At 32.1% G+C, this 22037-nt stretch overlaps 1 protein-coding gene across 1 annotated transcript; it reads left to right on the top strand.

Annotated features, from left to right (window-relative positions):
• The first annotated feature begins 9420 nt into the window (after nt 1-9420).
• LOC110106884 (RING-H2 finger protein ATL70-like) lies at nt 9421-9909 on the top strand. The gene has a single exon (XM_020836962.1). The coding sequence runs from the start codon at nt 9421-9423 to the stop codon at nt 9907-9909; it is 489 nt and encodes a 162-aa protein (XP_020692621.1).
• Nucleotides 9910-22037: the final 12128 nt, after the last annotated feature.

The following is a 22037-nucleotide window of genomic DNA, read 5'->3' as shown; positions in this document are numbered from 1 at the left end:
AGAATTGTTTCGAGTATAGGAACTCCATTATTATTGGATGGCAACATGTTTAGATGGGGGAGGAGGGAATTCGCTAGAGCATGTGTTCGGGTCAAATTGAACTCGAAACTTCCTAGTTGTATTTTTGTTTAAGGAGTTCATGGCAAATTTTATCATAAATTTGAATTTGAGAGTTTATCTTCCATTTGTTTCAAATGTGGAAGAATTGGACATAAAGATGTGGTATGTCCAAAGGTGTTTCAAAATCTGGATTTAAATGAAAAGGAAGTTCACAAAGATAATTCATTAGTTGAAGATAGATCTTACTTTCCTTGGATGCATGTCAAGTTCAAACCTCAGAGAAAGACTAAAAGTATTACGAGGAATTATCATTCAAATCAAGGAGCAGAATTTCAACCAGCTCGCCGGAATTCAATTCACCAGCAATTGAAGACAGTACAAAATTCAGAAGGAAAAATTGCTGAATTCAAGGGAAGAGATGAAGTTGCTGTTAGCATTAATTCAAATCTGTTGGTTGAGCCGAATATAGCCCAAATTACAAATCTTGAATACAAACAATTAGACAGATTTACTGGTTCAGAAGTTTATGTTCCTTTGACAGCTCAGGATGTTCCTTTGACAGCTCATGATTTGGATGAAAATAAGGAAGAAGAAGATATGGCAGTTAGACATGGAGATGATTCTTCCACCATTCATCCAAATTTTACTGAAATTCAAATTCAAAACCCACATATTATTGAGGATAACAAGGCATTGGAAATTTTTTAGGATCAAATCCCGGTAGTCCAGAATTTAAATTCTGTAATGGCTAAAACCGTTAAAGTGGAATGTAGCAATTTAAATCTCATCAGCAATAATTTGAATTCAAATAATGAATTAAAATTTCCTGAAATTATGGAAGCTATCAAGGAAGGTGTTGAGGCTGATCCAACCGGTTCATCTCAGATTGCTGAAAGTCAAGAAACTATCCAACCGGATTTTGAATTCAAAAAATCAGCTTTTCAGGAGGTTAACGTCTATCCTCTAACTGAATTGACGGCTCATAATGTTAATTCAGATATTTTTCCTGAGTTAAAAAATAGTTTTGACTCTTTAAGAGGATCTTCTCCACTTTCAGATATTACATTGAATTTTAAAAAAACTGCTCTTAAAAAAGACAATAGTCTTTTTAGGAAGAGTAAGTCTCCCGGTTCTAAGCACACATTGTTCAAGGAACTTCAAGCATTTGGTCCGGTGAAAGACATTCCTAGAAGGAAGACGGCTGAAGTCAAAGTGAAGAATGGTAACAAAGGTTCTTCTCCTGTTATATCTCAATAATATGCTAGTCTGTTATCCTGCTAACAACATCACTATGGATAAATACTTGAAGATGGAGCAGATTATCAAATCATTGAATGCTAATTTTGGAGATTGGGAAAAACTTATTGAATATCTATCAATGATATTCTTAAGTATTTTTTGGGAATTACTAATTAAATGTACTTTCTTTTTTTGCTTTTGTTACTTTGTTTTTCATAGAATTTGTCTTTTTAAACTTTTTCTAATTGATTATGGAATCATTACTATGTCTTATTCTCTAACCGGATGAGAACTCTAGGATACGAATCAACCCTCGGGTTGTTTATTATTTTGGTATCCCCTGCATCTCAACAGTTTCAAAATAGGAAATAGTGGGTTTCTTGTCATTTATAAGAAGTTTAAATTTACAAATTTATGTCCAATAAGGTACCTTTTTCTTGTTATAAAAGGTATCATTAGCTTCTTTTACCTAGTTTGTATTAGGTTGTCTTTATTTTATTATTAATGCAATTCTGCATTTCTTCAAAAAAAAAAAAAAGTTATCGATCTGATAGTTAAATATCATGGTTGTAATGACCACACTATCATTATTTAGTTTCCTCTCCAAGGCCCAATTGGCTTTAGTGAAGGTGATTAGGGTGGAACCTACTAAGGAAAATTGTGAGGTGCTCGTTGGGTTTAATTATCAATCTTGGGAGCCAATTAGGATTTGTGAGCATAAACTCCTGTAGCTTTTTAGCTTAAATGAGGTCCTCCATAAGGCCTCTTAATGAATACACTCCTCCATGTCATGATTGTGATCTTAATGGAAGGTCCAATACCTTGAGGTTTATTTGATGCGTGACATCACTTTCATCGATACTTTGTGCCTAAAGAACCCTTTATTCTTAATGACCTCAAAAAGTTTAACCATGGACACTTATAGCATTATGTGGGTGTGATAAGTCAGTGGATGATGCATGATTTCTTCATGATGTGGGTGAGCAGTGCGAATTGGCTCCTCACCATTCTCAATAGCCTATCTTGAAGGGTTGTATTTGGTTCTATTGTTAACATCGATATCAAGATAGATTCGGTCTTTTGTCCCTCTTATCTACAAGATAGATTTTCTCTCTTTTTCATCCTCTCACCACCTCTCTTCCAGTGTTAAGTTCATGAGGTTGAGTAGATGTGGAAGCTCAACAAATTTATAGTAAATATTAGCATTCACATGACTGTTGTCTAGCTATAACAATTTAGCAAGAGTTCTTAGTTGTTGCAATCCAAGGGATTATCTGAATTGGCCCCTAGGGTTTGTATAGCCTGTAGAATGGTTGGTTTAAGATCATTTATATCTAGCATATATTTGGAACTTCAAGATGAAGTTCCTCAATAACTTTCCTTATTCATGCCTCATTTTCAGTAAAGCTTATAAACTCTTCTATGGATTTAAGATACAAGCAAAATGGGTAATGAACTTTCTCTTTAATTTATAAAAGGAGGTGATCACTCTTGCTGACAAAAAAGTGAGTAACCCAAAGGCCTGATTATTTGAGATTCATAAGGAAAAAAGACACATTGAAGGGCATTAATGATGTCAAGTAGAGAGTTCATCGAGTCAAAGATAATTTCATGGTTAGTGGGGTTAGTATTTCCTCTATAGGATTCTAAGCTTAGGAACTTAAACCTAGTAGTTGTTCTGGCCTCCATGATTGCTCTGGAGAAGGCATTGGTAAGTTTGTCTAAGACATATACATTATTGTGGGTGAATCAACTAGGGAATTGGGGACTCAACTAACATTAAGAAATAATTTTTCTAGTTTTTATGATGCACTTGCAGCTTATCAACAGAAAAAAATCCATTAAAATAGTCCTTTGTGGCTCAGGTGGAGACTAGATCAATGCGTCATTGACTCAAGAGAAGTTCACATTGAAGTTGAATATAAATATTTCGATAATTATAATTATATTTATAAGCACTATTGAATAGTAGGAAGTGTAAAAAGAGAAATTCATTGTATACATTCGAACTACTATTGGTCGTCTTTCTTTTTATCTAGAAATAGAAGAAGCCATATAAGGGTTTAGGCAGTCCTACTCATAAGATATATAACTCATGCTTTATATAAAAACTAAAAATTATATTAGTGATGCACATACTTGTGGGAATTCTGGTCTTTCCATTTTCATCAGTATCATAATTTCTTAATTTATGTGTGAATCAAGATTTAGGAAAGGCAATTTTTAAATCACTAACCCAAACCCATTGTGGAATCTTACTCAACAAAATATAAAGGTCCTTATAAAAGAATGAACCTATCTAGTATTTAACAATAAAGTGATAGATAAAATCTCTATGATAAGACTTATTAGTAGATTAATAAATCATTTCAGAATGACATGTACCTCACATATCATGGATCAATTGAATGCTTTGGGTTTCTAGAAAGCCACTGCTATATCTATTTCATTAGGGATTGATTATCTTTTAACAATAGCTTCTAACTTGAAGGCATGTTATAATCATCATCATTCATTGCCATGTAGCAAGATTTTAGATGGGCATCAAGGATGTTGTTTGGCTAGTGAGTCTTTTGTGAAGGAGCATTGAGTCAAAAGAACTCTTTGGAGTGTTGTCTTTTTGACTCCCCATAGAATCTACCCAAGGCATCTTGGATTGTATTTATGATTTTTTCATACATTTTTTATGAGATTCTGGTGGGTCATGTAATTCACATTCTCCATTTTCACAGATGGCTCCTATTAATTTTGTTGGTTTAGTATAATATGGTTTTTGATCCTTGGCCTAAATACATGCTCCTTGCACCATGGAGAATATTGGATCTGAATCTATTCGTGTATGATGCTCAACCATATTGACAAGATATCTATGTAAATGTTAGGAATATAAGTGAGGATGGAGAGTAAGAAATGGAATTGGAGAATGAAAGGGAATAAGATTAGATCTTTCATACAAAATGTCCATTATTAGAAGAATGAAAGGTATCTTTCCCCTATTATTCCTCATGATCCCTTATATATAGGTCTATGGGGGATACAAGTAAGGTCACATAAAGAAAAGGTAAAAGTATATAATGTTACATAATCCATGTATACAACATTACACTATGCCCTCGGCATGTGTAGTCTCCTAATAAATGATCTATCCTTATGTGAGTGAGGTGGCATTAAGCATTCACTAGGTGAATTCAGAAGAAGATAAACCCCATGTTATTGGTTAATCTTCCTAGCAAATATAGAATGAAAAGCATTTGGTGATATGATGTTGAGTAGAAGCTGCTAAATTAATATGATGAATCTTGAGTCATCATGAAGGAATGGGGTGAGTTAGTTGAGCTAGCTGAGAGATCGAGGGTAGGTAGGTACTGATAGGGTGAGTTAGGAACTCTAGATGGGCACTTTCCTTTAGCTGATATTAGATTGAGGGATGGTCTTTGTAAGATGAAGCCAATTGTTGATAGAGAGATGAGGCATTTGGTGAAAACTTAGTTGCTGACTTGATGGGAAACTTTCAAGTTTCTCCATGTAGAATGAGTGCCTAAAAACATAGGTGAGTGACCTCTATTGATATGGACAGCTGAGTCCTCATATAGGACTCCATTAAAGGCTGTGTTATTCTATCATTACTTGGTAGATATTTATGAATGCATGTGTGATTATTCACAAATATATAAATGAAAAGAGCATAAATGACACTAAATTTTTTATATAAAAAATTCAAAAAAGGGAAAACCATGAGGCCTTTTCCTAGCTAAAATGATTATTTTAGTATGAAAATGTTGATTATAAATGTCTGGCTATCTCTTGACTTGGAGATGACAAGTTTATAAGTGTATGGTAAGTTAGTACAAATATATCACAAAGTTGATATTGTGTAGAAAGCATTCAAATAGTTGTAGAAGAGTGACGATGATCCAATATTATTGGACATGTAATGCTGACCTGATAACTATGATTGGGCGAAGATGGTCCAATGGTTGTTGTTTAGTGAAGGCAATTATTAAATAATGATGCTTAAATAGTGGATATCAAATGAAGTGGTCAAGTTGCAATGATTTGATGTTTGTGATTTGACAAATGGAAGTGGTTTGGTAATTGTGGTCAGGTTGCTAACATCCAACAATGGTGGTTAGGAGACACTATAATGTTGGTGGTGGTCCAATGAAGGTGGTGGTCCATCAATGGCACTTGTTCAGCAATGGCAATTGATCTATGCGAATATATTGAATCTAAAAAAAAAAAAAAAATCCTTAATGTCTGCATAATAGAAGGCATATAACTAGGGTTACCTGTACCCCTAATCTTTTCTATCTGCTTAGAGACATTTAGCATTATATAAATCTGCTAAATGTTAAAATATCTCATGTTCATAGAGAGGGAAATGCTTATGCTGATAGGTTAACCAATCTTGGTTGTAATTTCCAATTTCGTACTATTCTTTTTTATCATAATTTACCTTTTTTTGTTAAAGGTCTCATCATATTAGACAAATTGGGGTTTCCTTATGTTAGAAACTCATAGTGGTTTACTCCTCTTCCTCATTAACCGTTGTTCTAGCTTTACCCTTCTATTCTTTTGGATTTCCTGGGTTTTTTTGGACTAGATTTTGTTGTATTATTTTGTTTTTTTCCATCAAAAGTGCTATTTTAGTTGTGAATTTTGCTGGAAATGTTTGGAATGTATTTTTTTATAGCCACAATCTCATATGCTGCTTTTCTTATATCTAAGGAAGAGTAATTGCCTTGTGATTGTTATGGATGATCGGATGGAATCACTTATTTTTTATATCCTTAGTGGCTGGTTGATTTGGGAATTTGTTTTGCCGATTTTGGAGATGGGTGTACTAATTTTTGCTCCCTGGCTGTGGAATATAGTGGGATATGCTATGTATCTATTTCATTACACTAGGATTTTTTTCCCTTTTTACTAATGGTTTAAATGGGGTTTCTCTCATTGGGTGATATTATTTTTTGCATCGGTGGTGGTTTAGAATATAGTACTAGGTAATTTATATGGGTTATTTTAACATGATAATGCACACCTGAAACATTGTATCATTCAGATTAGGACCCTTCATGCTATGTTTATTCTCCATATGTGGCTTAAAAATATGCTGCTGAATGTGGGGGATCTTTGGGCTTATTTCCCTTGTGATTATCATGATATCTATTGTTGCTTAACCCATGGCTATAACGTAACTATTGATATTGCTAACCTTAGTGATTTGGGGCTATTTTGAAGGATTATTATCAACTAGTTTATGAGATGATTTGTGATTCTCTTTTCAATTAAAAGTTATAAATTTATTCAGATGTTTGTTGCTATGTGTATTACTTCACCTATTCATACGACTTTGTGTTTTACCTGGGGGTTTTGGTGCTACCTCTCGATGGCTGCTTGATTTCTCTCTACTGTTAGATTTCCATGCTCTCTTTGTTCTATTTTATGCTGATGGGTTTGACCATTTTGGTGATAGTCTTATAATAGTTTTTTACTGGAGGAGAATTGTGTTACTTTATCTTATTTCTAAATTTATAATATGTAACTCTCCCTTTGAGTTTTTTTTTTTTATTTTGGGTGCATTTATTTGGCTATAATCTTTATCTTTGCAGGTGACTCTTTCAACATATGTGTTAACTACCATGCTAGGTTTGAATTTTGTTGTTTGAACTTTTCGTTCTCATACGTTTTTTGCATGTTCCTTTTTGTGCAGGATTTTTGTTTCATAATTTTATTGGTGGAGAGATGGAGATTAAGGGCAATCTTTTTCTCTCTCTTTATTTTTAAGGTGTTGGCCTTTTGGTTCCCTAGAATGTACCTAGGATTTTTGGTATTGTTGATTTGTTGATATCTTGAGCTCCTAAGTTTTTCTTTGACTTTTTTATAGCTCTTTTGAGCAGTAGTGAGCTCGAGATAGCTTTTAAGGATCTTGTAATTTTTATTCTAATCTATGTTTAGGCCCCTTTGTGGGTTTCCCCTAATAAAAAGGAGTTTCGAGTCATGCTGGGCTTGAGCTTAGCAAATCCTTAAATCACATGCTGTTATGGCAAGGTCCTTGAAGAAGAGATTTGATGTCAAAACCTTTATATTCTATCCAAAAGAATCAAGGGACAAAAAAAAATGATTATCAACAATAATTGTTTGAATAGAAAGCAAATTAAGAGATATATTTTTAATGTGAAGCAGAGGAGAAAGAATAAGCTTGTGGGAAAAAGTTGGAAGCAACCATAAAACTTTTATGTGATTTGTAATGAATATTCATTTCTATGAAGAACTTGTCATACTTTTGCATGGTGGATTGGCGAAGCGAAGAGAGATTTGAACTGGAGTGTGAAGATGCTCTAGAATCTAAGAACCAATTTGGGGTTGAAGTTGGAAAAGTGATAATGAATGCTTGTTGCATGGAAGGGGTAAATAATTAAAGTTTTTTTGGTGTTTCAGCATTGAGGGGTAGAATGTCTATGTTTGGCATAAATTTAACATTTGATGTAAATTGAGCAAAGTTAACCACCTTCTGCCAATGAAGGAGAGTGAGCAAAATGAGTCGGGTAAGCTTCGGAAGAGAAACCTCAACAAAGGGTATATTATTGTAAGTGACTCTTGTTTCCCTCTAGTTGCAATAAAGTAACCATGGAGTGCAATGGAGAGGAGGAATCAACGAAGAATAGTCTTTGAAGGATTCAATGACAAGATTTATTTTCTCGTATAATAAAGATCCTCAAGGCTTATAAGGGTATGTTTATTGACGATAGTAGTTTTAATGCTTGATAATTTTGGGTCAAGCGTTAAAATATGTAGAATAATATATTTAATGTCTATGTTAAATAGTCATTGCAATGTCATCGGCCATGAATTTATTTTGGAAAAGTATCATGTCATAGATTTAGTATTCATCAAGACATTATGAAGTTCATCTTTATAAAAAAGAACTCAATAATGGTTTATGGACTAAAGCAACATTTTAATGGTGTGACAAATCTAGGAACAAAATTCCATTGTGAATATGAGGTTGAATTGATGCAAAAATGTAAAGAATAATGCCAGTCTTAAGTTTTTATCTATAAGCATCCACATGTTGTATTTTGGGTTTCGTGAGATTTGGCCAATGTGGCTAAGGAGCAATTTAGGATAAAATTTAATCTCATAAAGATAGCTATTAAAAGAATTGTCTTTAAAAAGTTTCAAACTCTTAGATCTCTGATTGTGTTTCAACAATATGTATAATATTAGACATTATAAAATTAAGTTTAAAATTTGGGGATGGGGTTTGTGATTTGTCTCATTTTAACATTAGAGGTTTCCAAAGAATCAGAAGTTTGGAGAATCAACCATAAGGATGAAGTAGATTTTGGTGACGAAAAAATAGAAAACATGAAAGTATTATTAGGCGACAGCTCCAATACCATGTTGAATCCTAAGAGTTGACAAAAAGCTTGAGTAAATGAGGGTGAGAAGAATGATAGAGAAGCTTAATATATTTTATTTCAATGTATATTATACATTGAATTAACTATAATTATATTGAAACTAAGGCTTCAATTGGGACAATTTTCTTATTGCTTTCTAAAATGACTTTTTAGTACACAAATTTTTTGAACAAAAAATTTAGCACTAAAAAGCTGCTTTAGAAAGTACTAAAAAAGATATTCCAAATGAAGCCTCTGTATTCAAATTCTCTCTGATTCCTAAATAATGTGTAGGCTTAAAATTGATTTCTTTAATCTCCTTTGTTATCTTCATCATTTTTGCTGAGTCAAACGACTCAAAGAACAGAATTTATAATGGTGGAATATCAAACGAGAGAGAAATTTCTTACATTTTGGACTCTCTCTAATTGATTATCAGGACTGAAAGCATGAAGCAATAATAATAAAAGAAAATTAGCAGCTCAAAATTTGTCCCACATAAACTCTATATAATATTTTTATTATTCAAAAATATTATATTTTTAACTAATTTAAACATCACATAATGAAGCCAAAAAAAAGATCAGTATTTACTGTAAATGCATTTCAAAAACTCTCACAACCAACATTCCTTCTCTTCTACAACCAACATATAAATCGCCTCACCCTCCCCTTTCTCTTCCCCAATCAGCTCTACTTTCCTCAAATTCTAATCATGGCCACCACCTCCTCCTCCTCTGCCACTGAGGGAGTTAGCATCCTAAACTCCGATGGCTTCCATGGCTTTGGCTATGGCATGGCGGTCGCCATGGGCATCTTTCTTCTGATCACCGCAGTTACTCTCATCATCTACTACTTCCTTCGTTGGAGAAACAAGAACATCAGAGCCTATGAACATCAGAGCGACGATGTTGTGGAGGTGGAGCTGGCTGATGTGGAGCAGGGGATTGATGAGACGACTTTGAAAAGCTTCCCGAAGGTCATATATGGTGAAGATGAAGTGGGATCTACTGCTAATGATCCGTTCTGCTCAATCTGTTTATTGGATTATACAGATTCTCAGATATTACGACTCTTACCTGATTGTCGCCATATATTCCACGCTGGGTGTGTGGATGAATGGCTCCGACAACATCCAACATGTCCCATTTGCCGGTGCAAGCCACTTCCCAGCATATCGATGACGCCATTGCTATGCTCATAGTTTAGGAAACTTATGATAATTATAATCATAGTTTTTATTGGTCTATCATTTTTTGGGTCTGATTTCGGGTAGATTGGTTTAGGAATTAGTTACGTCGTCAAACGTCTTCTATGAGGGATGTCATCAGATAGATCACACCCGTGCTAAAAAAAATATAGTGATTTCCTACAATAACTTTAAAAAAATTACTCTCCACAACATTTTTATAACTACATTTACAAAATTTATAATTGCCTCAAATAGGATTAATTATTTTGTGCGGACGCCGAACGATGTCCGGAGACCAACAAGAATGCGACACGTCACCCCTTTGTTAGGTACGGTGGATCGGTGTCGCGGCTTGGTATCGCTTATGTGACGCATTATGGTTGGCCTCCGTACAGAATAATTTCTCTCCAAATAGACTCAAAAAATATGATTGTCATTTAAATAGAGAATTTATAAGAGAAATCGTAAAATTTTTCGATCAGGATCTTATAATAATTTAGTAAAAATAGAGAATTTATGAAATTAGTTCAAACGTAATTGTACTTTATTCGAGCCATGGTTCAAATTCAATCACGAACTCCACTTTGACGCCTTACCTTAGAAAACTCTGCCATGATTGAACACTCGCAAAAGCATTATGCTTTTTACCAATTATTTATCTGAAATGACAAAAAAATATTAAAAGAAAAATACAACTTCTATGTGCTCAAAATTAAATTGAATTAGCCATTAATTATATGGAAACTAAATATTCAATATAAAATTGAATCAAAAGAACAGCATATGTATGATGTGCAAAATTATTACGTGCGGTCACCGGATATCAACCGGTGGTCAATCAGGACATGTCACATCACTAATTTATTGTATATCATTACTTCTAAGTTTTTCTTTGACTTTTTTATAGCTCTTTTGAGCAGTAGTGAGCTCGAGATAGCTTTTAAGGATCTTGTATTTTTTATTCTAATCTATGTTTAGGCCCCTCTGCGGGTTTCCCCTAATAAAAAGGAGTTTCGAGTCAAGCGAGCTTAGAAAATCCTTAAATCACATGCTGTTATGGCAAGGTTCTTGAAGAAGAGATTTGATGTCAAAACCTTTATATTCTATCCAAAAGAATCTAAGTACCTAGGATTGAGCTTAGGAAACTTACTGTTTTGCTTTGTTTTTAGATGGCAATTATAATGATTTATTTCCAAAAAAAAAGTAATCGTGATTTTTATTGGTCTATTATTTTTTTGGCTTATTTAAAAAATATATATTGTGCTAGAAAACTACTTTCTACAATAATTTTTTGAAAAATTATTTTCCACAACCTTTACAAAAACTGTAGTTTTCCCAAATAGGAGAGATTATTTTGTGCGTTCATTGGATTATCCGGAGGCGAATCATGATGCGCCACGGCACCCGATACGTGGTAGTACACAGTACTGGCACATAGCAAAAAAATAACGTGGTGCGTCCTGATTCACCTTTGGATCGCATCTGGTGACCGAACAGAATAATTTCATCCCAAATAGACCCTAAAGACATGATTGTCATTCAAATAGAGAATTTATGAGAGAAATAGTAATATTTTCTGATCAGGATCTTAATTTAGAAAAAATAGAGAATTTTAAAGAGAATTTATAAAATTAGTTCAAACATAATTGTAAATCTTTATTCGAGCCAAGGTTCAATTACAATCACCAACTCCACTTCGTCGCCAACTCTTCTTCTTCATCAAACACTTTGGTCTCGTCTCGTTAAAGCCTTCCCTAAGAAAACTCTGCCATGATTGAACACTCGCAAAAGCACTAAGTCTTTTTTTATCAATTATTTAACTGAAATGACAAAAAAATTATTAGAAGAAAAATACAACTTCCGCAAAGTTTACTAAGGCCACAAAAATTAGCTACCACCCTAACAAAATCCCTATGATCTTCCCCTCATTTGCTTGCGGGAATGTCAGAAGGTTCAGTGGCCTTGATAGGATTCGTGCATGCAAAAATCTTATCAATGTCCATAAGCTCAACTTTTTCTGCATGCTTGAAGCAAAAGTCAACAGCAAAGCTACAAATGACTCGGAAACAATCACAAACTCTTTCATTATGAGGAAAGTTACAATAACGTCAGCCATGTCCAACCTGGTAGAGTCTTGATTAAGTGGGATGCCTCTTACATTAACTTATCTCCCATTTTCACTAACAAGCAACTTACACATGGGAACATCTCTTACCACAGCACTCCTCCCTTGCTACTTTTAGATATCTATCCATCTGACTCCCATAAAGATATAATTTAATAGTGAATCCTCACTCCCTCCTCTCTCAAATTTCTTATCTCCAATATAAAAACAATAGTTCCCCTTCAAATCTCAATTGAAAACTACTCCACACAAAAATCTTAGATCCTGAAACATTTTCGTTCAAATAATTACGTTGGATTCCTAAACAAATCATCTCCAGCTCCCCGGCACATCCTAATAGACATCAGTGGCACCTCCATCCCCATCCTAGCCTACAATCGATGGACTCACATCGATCAAAACTTTGCAATGGCAATCTGCGCCACCATTTCACTTGGTATCTTCTCCTACATTCTTCACTTGGATACGTGTGGTGACATTTAGAGCACACTGGAACGTCGCCTGCAGGCGACAAAAAGGTCCAGAGTTATACAACTTAAGAATGAACTTCACCACATTTCTATGGGTAATATCACCATGCTTCAATACCTTACCAACATGAATTATTTCCTAACATAGGCAATAGAGCTCAAATGAAGATATCAAGTAGAATATCTTGAATTAAGTTGGGTTATAATAGGTTAAACTATATATTCAATCTACAGATCTTAAAAATCTCCCCTCGTCATCAATATTTCAAAACTCAAACTATCAATCAGATTCATTCTCCCAAGTAGAAAGTATCTTCTCTTTCCATTTTATTCTTCCATTGAACTTTATGTTTATTTCATAATCTCCTAACATCATAAGCCAAAATTCTCTCTAGTTCTTCTCTATAGCAAAGATTTGAATGTACATAAATTTCTTTTGTTGATGTTCATCTTCTAGATTTAGCTACCTATTTTTTTCAAAAGAAACATATGAAATATGTTGTGAATATAAGTCATATAATCTCGAACCTGTGATTTAAAGGCAAACTTTGCAATCCTTTCAATGACTTCATGTAACACATGTAAAGTCATTATACAGTTCAACCCATTCTTACCCAACTAGATTTAAGGTAATTTGTTAAATTTTTGTATTTGAAACCTTTTATGTGTCTGTGAATATTTTATATACATGTGAGAGTCTACATGTGTTTCAAAGTGGGTATTGAGAGTCCTTTGCATATTTGAAAAAAATCTAAAACATTACCGAGGGCCTCGTGGTGCTGGGGTTGGTGGCACTTGATGCTAAGCTCTCTGGAATTAAAAAAAAGAAATAATGAATCGTGTTAAGGGTGGCATTGTGGCACTGTTCATTAGCTCATTGACAGCGTGTAGCAACAAGCGTAATTGGGGACCGCAATAAGCCATTGGGCATTACTAGGTTAAATTTTAAATTATAAAATATCATTTTCATTCTATTCATTAAGGGTTGTAGGCTAGTGAGAGAGAGAGAGAGAGATGAATTTAGGCGACTTTAATCTTTTTTTAGTTGATGGTCTAGTTTTGAAAGTTTTTTGGATTGAGTAGGTTAAATTTTGCCTTTCTTAGTTTTCAAATTTTTGAAATTAAAAAAAAATAACTTAATTTATATTTTTGTGTAAAAAATAAGGATAATTTAATACCAACAAAACTTACGCCGCATAATTTTTTGTATATTATAGAGATAGAAATTCTAGAAATTTAGATAGTTTTCAAGAAATTTTATAACATGAGTTTTGAAAACTTTATCTTATTAATAATGTGGAAAATAATTTTGAACTAAAAAAATAATGCTATAGTACAATTAAAGGCTTACAATAATATTTTCCATATTCATTTGTAATTTGGTTATATTCTAAAATAGTGAATTTTATATAGTGGTGTATTGTCCGCTGTTATAGCATATTGTAAAATTTTGAATAAGCTCATTTATATAGAGCAATGAATTATGTGCTTATTTTATTAAGAAATTAAATGTGTGGTTCTAAGAAGGTCTAATACGTTATGGAAGTTTTGATGTTGAATTTACTTGGAGTCATTAATAAGTGTAAATAATGTTATGTTTTATGTGTTAATTTATCAGTGAAAATATGATATTTTAGTTGTGTTTGTATAGAAAAATATAGAAAATGGCCAATCTTTATCTGCACGGCTCCACGATGTCAAATTCCAGCACCGCTAAGTCAAGGGGAGTGCAACATGGATGCCGCAGAGCTCAACTGTCAGCAGATTTTTTATTAGGTAACAAACTATAAGAGTTTAAAGGGTTATTAAGGTTGGAAGGGTTTAATCTATTTTTTATCGCTTCACACTTGACTGAGTGATCATTGATGCATATTCTCTAAATGACATCAATAGAAAAGAGAATGAGTAGGAAACATATTGTATTTATATTTCATCAATAAAAAATAGATTAAACATTGGGAGTGATAAGGGTCAGTTTTATGTTATGGTAACAAGGGGATTTATAAGGATCTAAATCATGATATTTATTTTTTATGAGAGACAGAAGGACCTGAGGGAAAATTTTTTATTTTTTACTTTGGTATATGAATTGCTTGTTGATTAATTTCCTAATATTATTATAAAAAAATTTGATAACTACAGTTACTATTTTGCTCAACACGGTGAATTATCTACCACTTTTAAATATTCAGTTAAACACTTTATAATGATAATTTAGAAATTTAGATTTGTAAATATGATCTGCTGAGCTGAGTTAGCTTATAATTATTCTTCCTTTTATTTTCAGGATCTAAGAGAGGAAAAGAGTTTGTAGATTAGCTGAGTTAGGGGTTTAAGTTTGTATAAGTTTTCATTTTTTTTATTTTTTTTATTTTGTACAATCATGGATATTTATTATTATACTCTATTATGCATTCCTATTTATAACTATATATTATAGTGTAATTATTACATATATATATATTTAGATAATAAAATGAAAAGAAAATTTTATGGATGAGTTTATTTTTAGTACACTGGATGTTATTAATAGCTATGTGGTCAGTTATTTTTGAAGAAAATATCAAAAAAATTTCAAAAACTTAGATCATGGGGTTGACGTGTTGTAAACTAACATGTTAGGGCCTATCTCATTTGTATTATTTGGTTGGGTTGTGATAGCAGTGCCATAAGGAAATATTTTTAAAATTTACAAAACATGCAAACAATCCCCTATGACGTACTCTTACATGATATATATTGGGAGGTATAAGAGCCTGAGGGAATGAATGTGATTTATTTTGAATAATTATTGTATTGTGTTTAATTTTTATTGCCAATGATCTAGTATGTTATATTTACTATTTTTAGTTCTATTATATGTTGTGTCCTAATTTATTAGGCTTGTTTTGAGTCACTAATTTGATTTTGACATTGTTTTGAGTATTCTATTACTAATCAATTTTATCACTAATTTGTTAAATGATCTATACAAATAGTTTTTGTTTCCTTTTCATTCTATTATGCTTAAATTATACTGTTTTATTTATAGAAAATTTGATAAAATAAATGTATCCTATTGAGTTATAGTTTTCTCATACCTGATATTATACATTTATTTCAACTCCAGGTTAAGAGAAAAGGGTAAATTGAGTGGAGAGAGGTTCAAAGTTTTGATCTATTTGTAGGTATGTTTGTTATAGATTATGATAGTCATGGCTTGTCGTCATTTATTGTATTCTTCTATGTCAAGTACTCTTTATAAATAGTTATTTTAATGTATATCTAATTTTTTAGATAAATTAAAAAGATATTTTCTTATGACTATTTTTAGTAATTATTTAAAGTAAATTAGTGGATTTATAGTATATATACAATTGGGAATTCTAAAATTCTCTCCAAACAGGTCTTCAGAAAATCCATCATGTTACAATATGACACGATATGACTTATTCTATAATGAGTTATGTTGGACAAGGTTATGATAGAAATATTTGGAATCATAGTAATGATTTGGATGAATTGATTGTAATAAAAAAATTTTGATTGATCTATAAATAATTGAAAAAGTTTTGGATAGTGTCATATATTCATTTTATCTTTATTTTCATGTGTATATATTATTCCAAAGTGCACCTTTTGCGACTATATTTGTTTAATCAACAAGAGTCGTATATAATTGATGGGCAGAGTTCTAGGAAAGCTTTATCAGTATAGAGTATAAGAGCTATCGATTATGATTATATTTGTCAATTTGTTGGATTGGTAGAACAACTAATGTGTGAGGGCCTAAGTAGGATGTATATAGAGAGATATGTTGATACTAACAACATGTCCAAATATTTCTAATGCTAAAGCCTCTAAAAGATTAGGGTGCTATTGAATCGAAAGAGTAAAGGTTTGGTTTGAGTTAAAAAAAAAATAAGGTATGCCATATCTAATTTAAAGGAAAGTTCCTCTAACTATCTTTTATTAGATAGAGAGGCTGTGTGCTGGTGGTTGGGCTAGCAGTAATTAAAATTTTAGGGAAGAATTGCTCTGATATTTCAAGAAGAGTTCACTAATATGTTGCAAGAGTGGTTTGAACCTCCCTCTAATATGCAATAGATACATGAGTCATTTTTTAGGATAGTTCAAGAGAGTCGAACATTGATGCAAGATGAGGCAGAGTTCACTATCTTAGTCAGGTATGTTCCATAATTGGTTAGCAGTTCTAAGAAGAAATGTTATATAATTTTGAAAGGGCTCTAAGATAGCTTGAGGAAGTTATTAGTGTCATTATGTATTTTTAATACTTTTTAACTTATGGAGAGATCCTATCAGATAAAGAAAAATTTGTCAACTACTTAGCAGAGGTCGATTGTTAGGAGGAAGGGATTTGGAGTAGAGACTTCTAGTACTTGTTTTAGTGGAAAGAATATAAGATTTAGACCTAGAGATTTTAGGAGTGGTTTATTTGTGTGTGTGTGTGTGTGTGTGTGTGTGTGTGTGTGTGTGTGTGTGTGTTTGTAGACCTAGAGATTTCAGGAGTGGTTTATTTTTGTGTGTGTGTGTTGGTAGTACTATAATAGGATCTGCAAGGTTTATAAAAGGAATATATATCTATTAGAGTTATGGAAGGATATATCTGGGGTAGTTTTATAAGATGACTAGGTGGTATTTTTTATGTGCCTATAATGGGTATAAGACGGATGATTATCCATGGGTTAGAACCGATAAATATTCTAAGGTGAGAGTAGATAGAAGAGAGATCGATAGCAGTCCAACCCTATAGTTTTACTAAGAGTTATTCTAGTTGAGATGGTGATATCTTGATTTGGAGATAGTGGATAGTTAGTCAGAAAAAGTGTAGTACATATGTTGCTCCAATTCCTATTTAGGTTAGGGTTTATAATCTGACTCAGCATGAGGCATAAATTACACATGATGTGGTGAAATGTATAGCTTATATTTTTACTATTTCATGTTGCATTTAAATTTATCATGGGGTTAGCCATTCATTCATACTTGAAATGTACTTTACTCTATTGAATTTATCTTATTTTTTATTATGATAAGCTTTAAATATTATTATTCCTATTGGTAATTACACAAAAGCTAGCTATATTTATGTGTGTGAGATAGAGTTCTTTTATAAAAAATGGAAATTTAGTTACCTCTATTTATGTTTGATGTTACTTTTGGTATGGATTGGTTAAGTTGTATAGAGCTCAAATAGATTATTTGAAAAAGAGGGTAACCTTTGTAACAACATGATTTTTAAAATTAAATTTAAAATGAAAGATATAAATTTTCATATGAACTAGAGCTTGTGGTGTTGAGCATGCTTTGCTAGGCCTTTAGGTGTAGTGGTTCTAGATATTGTCGCCACAACATTAAAGCCTTTGTTCTATAGTCTACTATTAACTCACTATTTACTAATTTAATTAATTTATTTAGTTTTATTGAACATCTTAGGCTGAAATTTATCCCTTTGAGTCGAAGGCAAAGCGAAGGAGAAGGTGATCTTGGCGATCTTTGTGATTTTGTCAGAATCTTGGTGATCGGTTGTTCTCTGTCGGCCTGGTATGGCCGACAGAGGTCCTTGGTGGTATTTCAGCAAAGAAGCTATCCATTTGAAGTTGATTTTGGCAGAGATGTCAATTATCCGTCGTATTGATTTAGCGAATGGTTGCGCTTGTTGTTTTTATTCTTCTGATGTTAGATTCTTGATTGATTTTGGTAAGATTACAAATCTGAAGTCAATTTTGGAGGAGGTTTCTCATTTGCTCGACATTGCCTTTAGTATTTCTTGGAATTTTTTCTGCTTGGGACCTGATTTTTCCATTGTTTATGATGGCAAAATGTTTGACCGAAGGTTTCTTGTGGTTTGGTTGTTCTGCTGGAGTTAGTCTTGACATTATTTATCGTAATTGCTGCTTGAATTTGGTTGAATTTTATGAATGTTTTGAGTTGGTGCGTTGAGCCGAAGATTTTTCTGGTTTGTGGTTTGAAAATGAGAGGTTCTTGAAGTGGAATTTTTTGTTGTTCAAGAAAATTTGTTGTAGATTTTGTTCTTATAGATGTGGATTATTTTGTTCTAAAGATTTGTTGATGAAGGTTATGTTGTTCCTTTGTTTTCATTTAAGGAATGTGACTCTTCAATTGAAGAATGGTATGCAGAAATTTTCTTGTTGGTTGTCTTATTCGACTTAGTTTGGAGATTTATATATGGAGCAGTTTTTTTTTTTATTATTATTTCTTCAAGAATCTTAGAGAAATGGTTGATGAGTTCTTGCTCGATTTTGTTACCACTTGGAGTAGTTGGGTTGCCGCTGGGTATGTAGTTATTCTGATAGATTTGAGTGGATCTTCCATGGGAGATAATTCAGAAAATTGCTATGGTGAAGCCAGAGTTATTGATGTAAGTGTCCTATTGTTGTTTCGTTCATATATGGAAAGTTGTTTGGATCATCAAAGACGTATTTGAGCTTGCTTTTGGTGGGAGCATATATTATCAAGGCTTAAGATGGATTATTATTTGTTCTTTGAAGAACAAGTCTTATTGGTTAAAGACTTAAAGGGTTTGAATTTTACTGGTTTTTCTCTTGCCATTATTATATGTGTGATGGTGATTATCAGTTCGTATGGCTTTGGCAATGTTGAGGCTGATTATTAGCCTCTTGAGGTGGGTGTCGGTGTTGTTTCTTCATTGACTTTATTTTGTTCATCCATGGTGGTTGTTATTGGATGCATTGAGGTTTCAGTGGATTCAACTCTTGATTGGAGCTCGCTGACCTCTAAGGATGTTGAAGGAGATCTTTTTGATGTTTTGGCTACTGTTTTAGTTATTCTTTTTCTTATTGTAGTTTGTTGTTGTTTTTTTTTTCTTGTAGGTTTTTCTTTCTTTTTGAAATTATTGTAATAAAATGTGGGATTTTTACTAGATTTCATTTTTTATCTTTTGGGAACTCTGGGATACTAACCAACCTTTTGGGTTATTTTAATATTTGGTGTCCCCATCACCCCAATGGATTTAAAATAGAATTTAGTAGATCGCATATCCATTATGATATTTTTAAAGGGCTTATTTTTGCTTTCTAGTTTGTATTAGTTATTTCTTCTTTTTAATGCAATTTGCATTTCTTAAAAAAAAAAAAAGAACACCTTATTCTTATACTAAGCTTGTGATTTAAAATACTTATTGGCTATTGATATAAAATGATTGAATCTTATGTATGCTAATTTGATCGTACTGCATTGTTATGTATTCCAACAAATTTTATAGATATATTTGGTTTATTAATTTACATGATTTTCTTACTACTACGATGTATGATTTGGGAAGGATTATTTACTTCTTATTTGATTAGACCACCATACTGATTTATTAATCTATTAATCTACAAACTCACAAGTTTATTGGTTTAATGATTCTACAATTTTAGTATCACACTATTTTACTAGTTTTTATATGATATAATTTTATTATTTTATTGATTATACTAGTATTATATGTGCTTTACTATTTCTATATAAATTCATGATTATATTGACTGGTACTACTATGAATTGACTAACAACATGTACATTACTTTTTTACTATGCTTTGAATTCAGTTGTAGGATTTAGTAACCTACTCACTAATTATATGTGATTTTCCATCAGGTAGAGGATTGGGCTTGTGCGATTGATTAGTTACAATTTCCTCTAGTTTTCCATTATTTTCTTTAATTATTCTTTTGTAGTCAAGGGTAGATACATTTTATGTTGTGATTGCGTAATTCCTAGATATTTGATATGATGTTTAGAGTTGGAATGTAGATATAATTTCTTATTTTGATTAGTAAAATGATTTCCACTACTAGTTTATATTTTTGATAAAATAAATTAGATAGCTCTCGTGGTTATTATTATTATTAAATGATAAAAGAATAATTCTTTCAATTTTGATTCTAAGGCATAAAAATCTTACCTCTAAATAATGAGATATATTATTTTTAGGGAGTTAGAAGAGTATATCTTGTCTAATATCTACTTTGTAAGTTGATAAAATATGAAAAAGGGGAATATAATACTTTGCCATATGCGAGAGATACAAAAATAATTACTATATTATTTGAGAATATCCCTATGGTAAAAGATTTTCTTGATGTGTCTTCTGAGGAATTGATTAGTCTATCATCTAACAGGAAAGTAGAGCTCTATTTTGAAGTGCTACCATGCACAACGCCAATTTTTAAAGATCTATATAGGATAACACCTAAGAAAATAAAGAGTTAAAAGTGTAATTTCATAAGTTAATATATAAAGGATTTGTTCAACCTAGTTATCATTTTGGGGTTCATTAACACTATTTGTGAAGAAGAGGTATGGAACAATAAGTGTGCATATAAATTACAGGGAAATAAATAAGGTAATAATTAAGAATAAATATATTCTTCCTAAGAATAAATTATATTTGATCAATAGGCGGGTGATTCTATGTTTTCAAAAATTATTATGAGATATGGATATCTCAAGCTCAAGGTGAAAGAAGTTGATGTAGAGAAGACTTCCTTTAGCATCAGGTGGTAACTTTGAGTTTTTAGTCATGCCTCTTGGGTGACTAATGGTCCTATCATTTGTATGGATCTAATGAAAAGAATACCAAAAAAATATTTGTATCAGTTTATTATTTTATTTGTCAATGATTTTCTGGTATATTCTAAATTTGAAGAAGACCATATATCATATTTGAGGATTATTCTAGAGACTTTAAGGCAAAACATGCTAAATGAAAAATTTTATAAATGTGAATTTTTGCTGAAAAAATATTTCTTTGATGGGGCATATGGTGAAAGTGAAGGATTTTTTATAGATTCCTAAAAAGTACAAGCATATGCTAAATGGCCAAGACCTTTTACTACATATAAAGTACATAACATTTGAGTATGATTGGAATTAAGGAAAATTTAGAGTGGAATTTTATCATATTGCATTCCTTTGATGAGGTTGACAAAGAAGTTGTTGTCTTTTGAGAAATTAGATGACTATGAATATAGTTTTTAGAATAAAAAATATTATCTAATATCATCGTTGATCTTGACTATCCTATATTGTATGAAAGTATTTCAAGTATTTCGTGATGTTTCCCTAAAGGTTGGGATGCATTCTGATGAAGCAGAGGAAAGTAATAGCATATGCCTTGAGACAATTAAAAACAAATAAAATGATCTCTCTTACTCTCTATCTGGAAATGGCAGTATTTTATATTACTCTAAAATTTTTGTAGATATTATCTGTATGGGGCCAGGTATGAGATATTTAACAACCACCAAAGTCTAAAGTATATTATCACCCAGAAAGAATTAAATCTAAGATAAAGAAGGTGACTTGAGCTAATAAAAGATTATGAGATGGGTATTTAGTATCAATCTAGTAAGGCTAATATAGTAGTAGAAGTGTTGACAAGAAAATATTCTAGAATAGTAAATAGTATGCTTACTTCTACTGCTTATCTAATATGTGATATGAAAAGGTTTGAGTTGGAAGTGGTAAAGATAATTGATTTGGAATCCAGTTTAATTACTCACATACTAGAATAA

This window comes from Dendrobium catenatum, unplaced genomic scaffold (genome assembly GCF_001605985.2).
Source record: "Dendrobium catenatum unplaced genomic scaffold, ASM160598v2 fragScaff_scaffold_273, whole genome shotgun sequence".
Taxonomy (NCBI): domain Eukaryota; kingdom Viridiplantae; phylum Streptophyta; class Magnoliopsida; order Asparagales; family Orchidaceae; genus Dendrobium; species Dendrobium catenatum.
This window is presented reverse-complemented; position numbering and strand designations above follow the sequence as displayed.

Bases quoted from the DNA above. Each gene is read 5' to 3' on its own strand.
- LOC110106884 (XM_020836962.1), top strand. From the start codon at position 9,421: ATGGCCACCACCTCCTCCTCCTCTGCCACTGAGGGAGTTAGCATCCTA.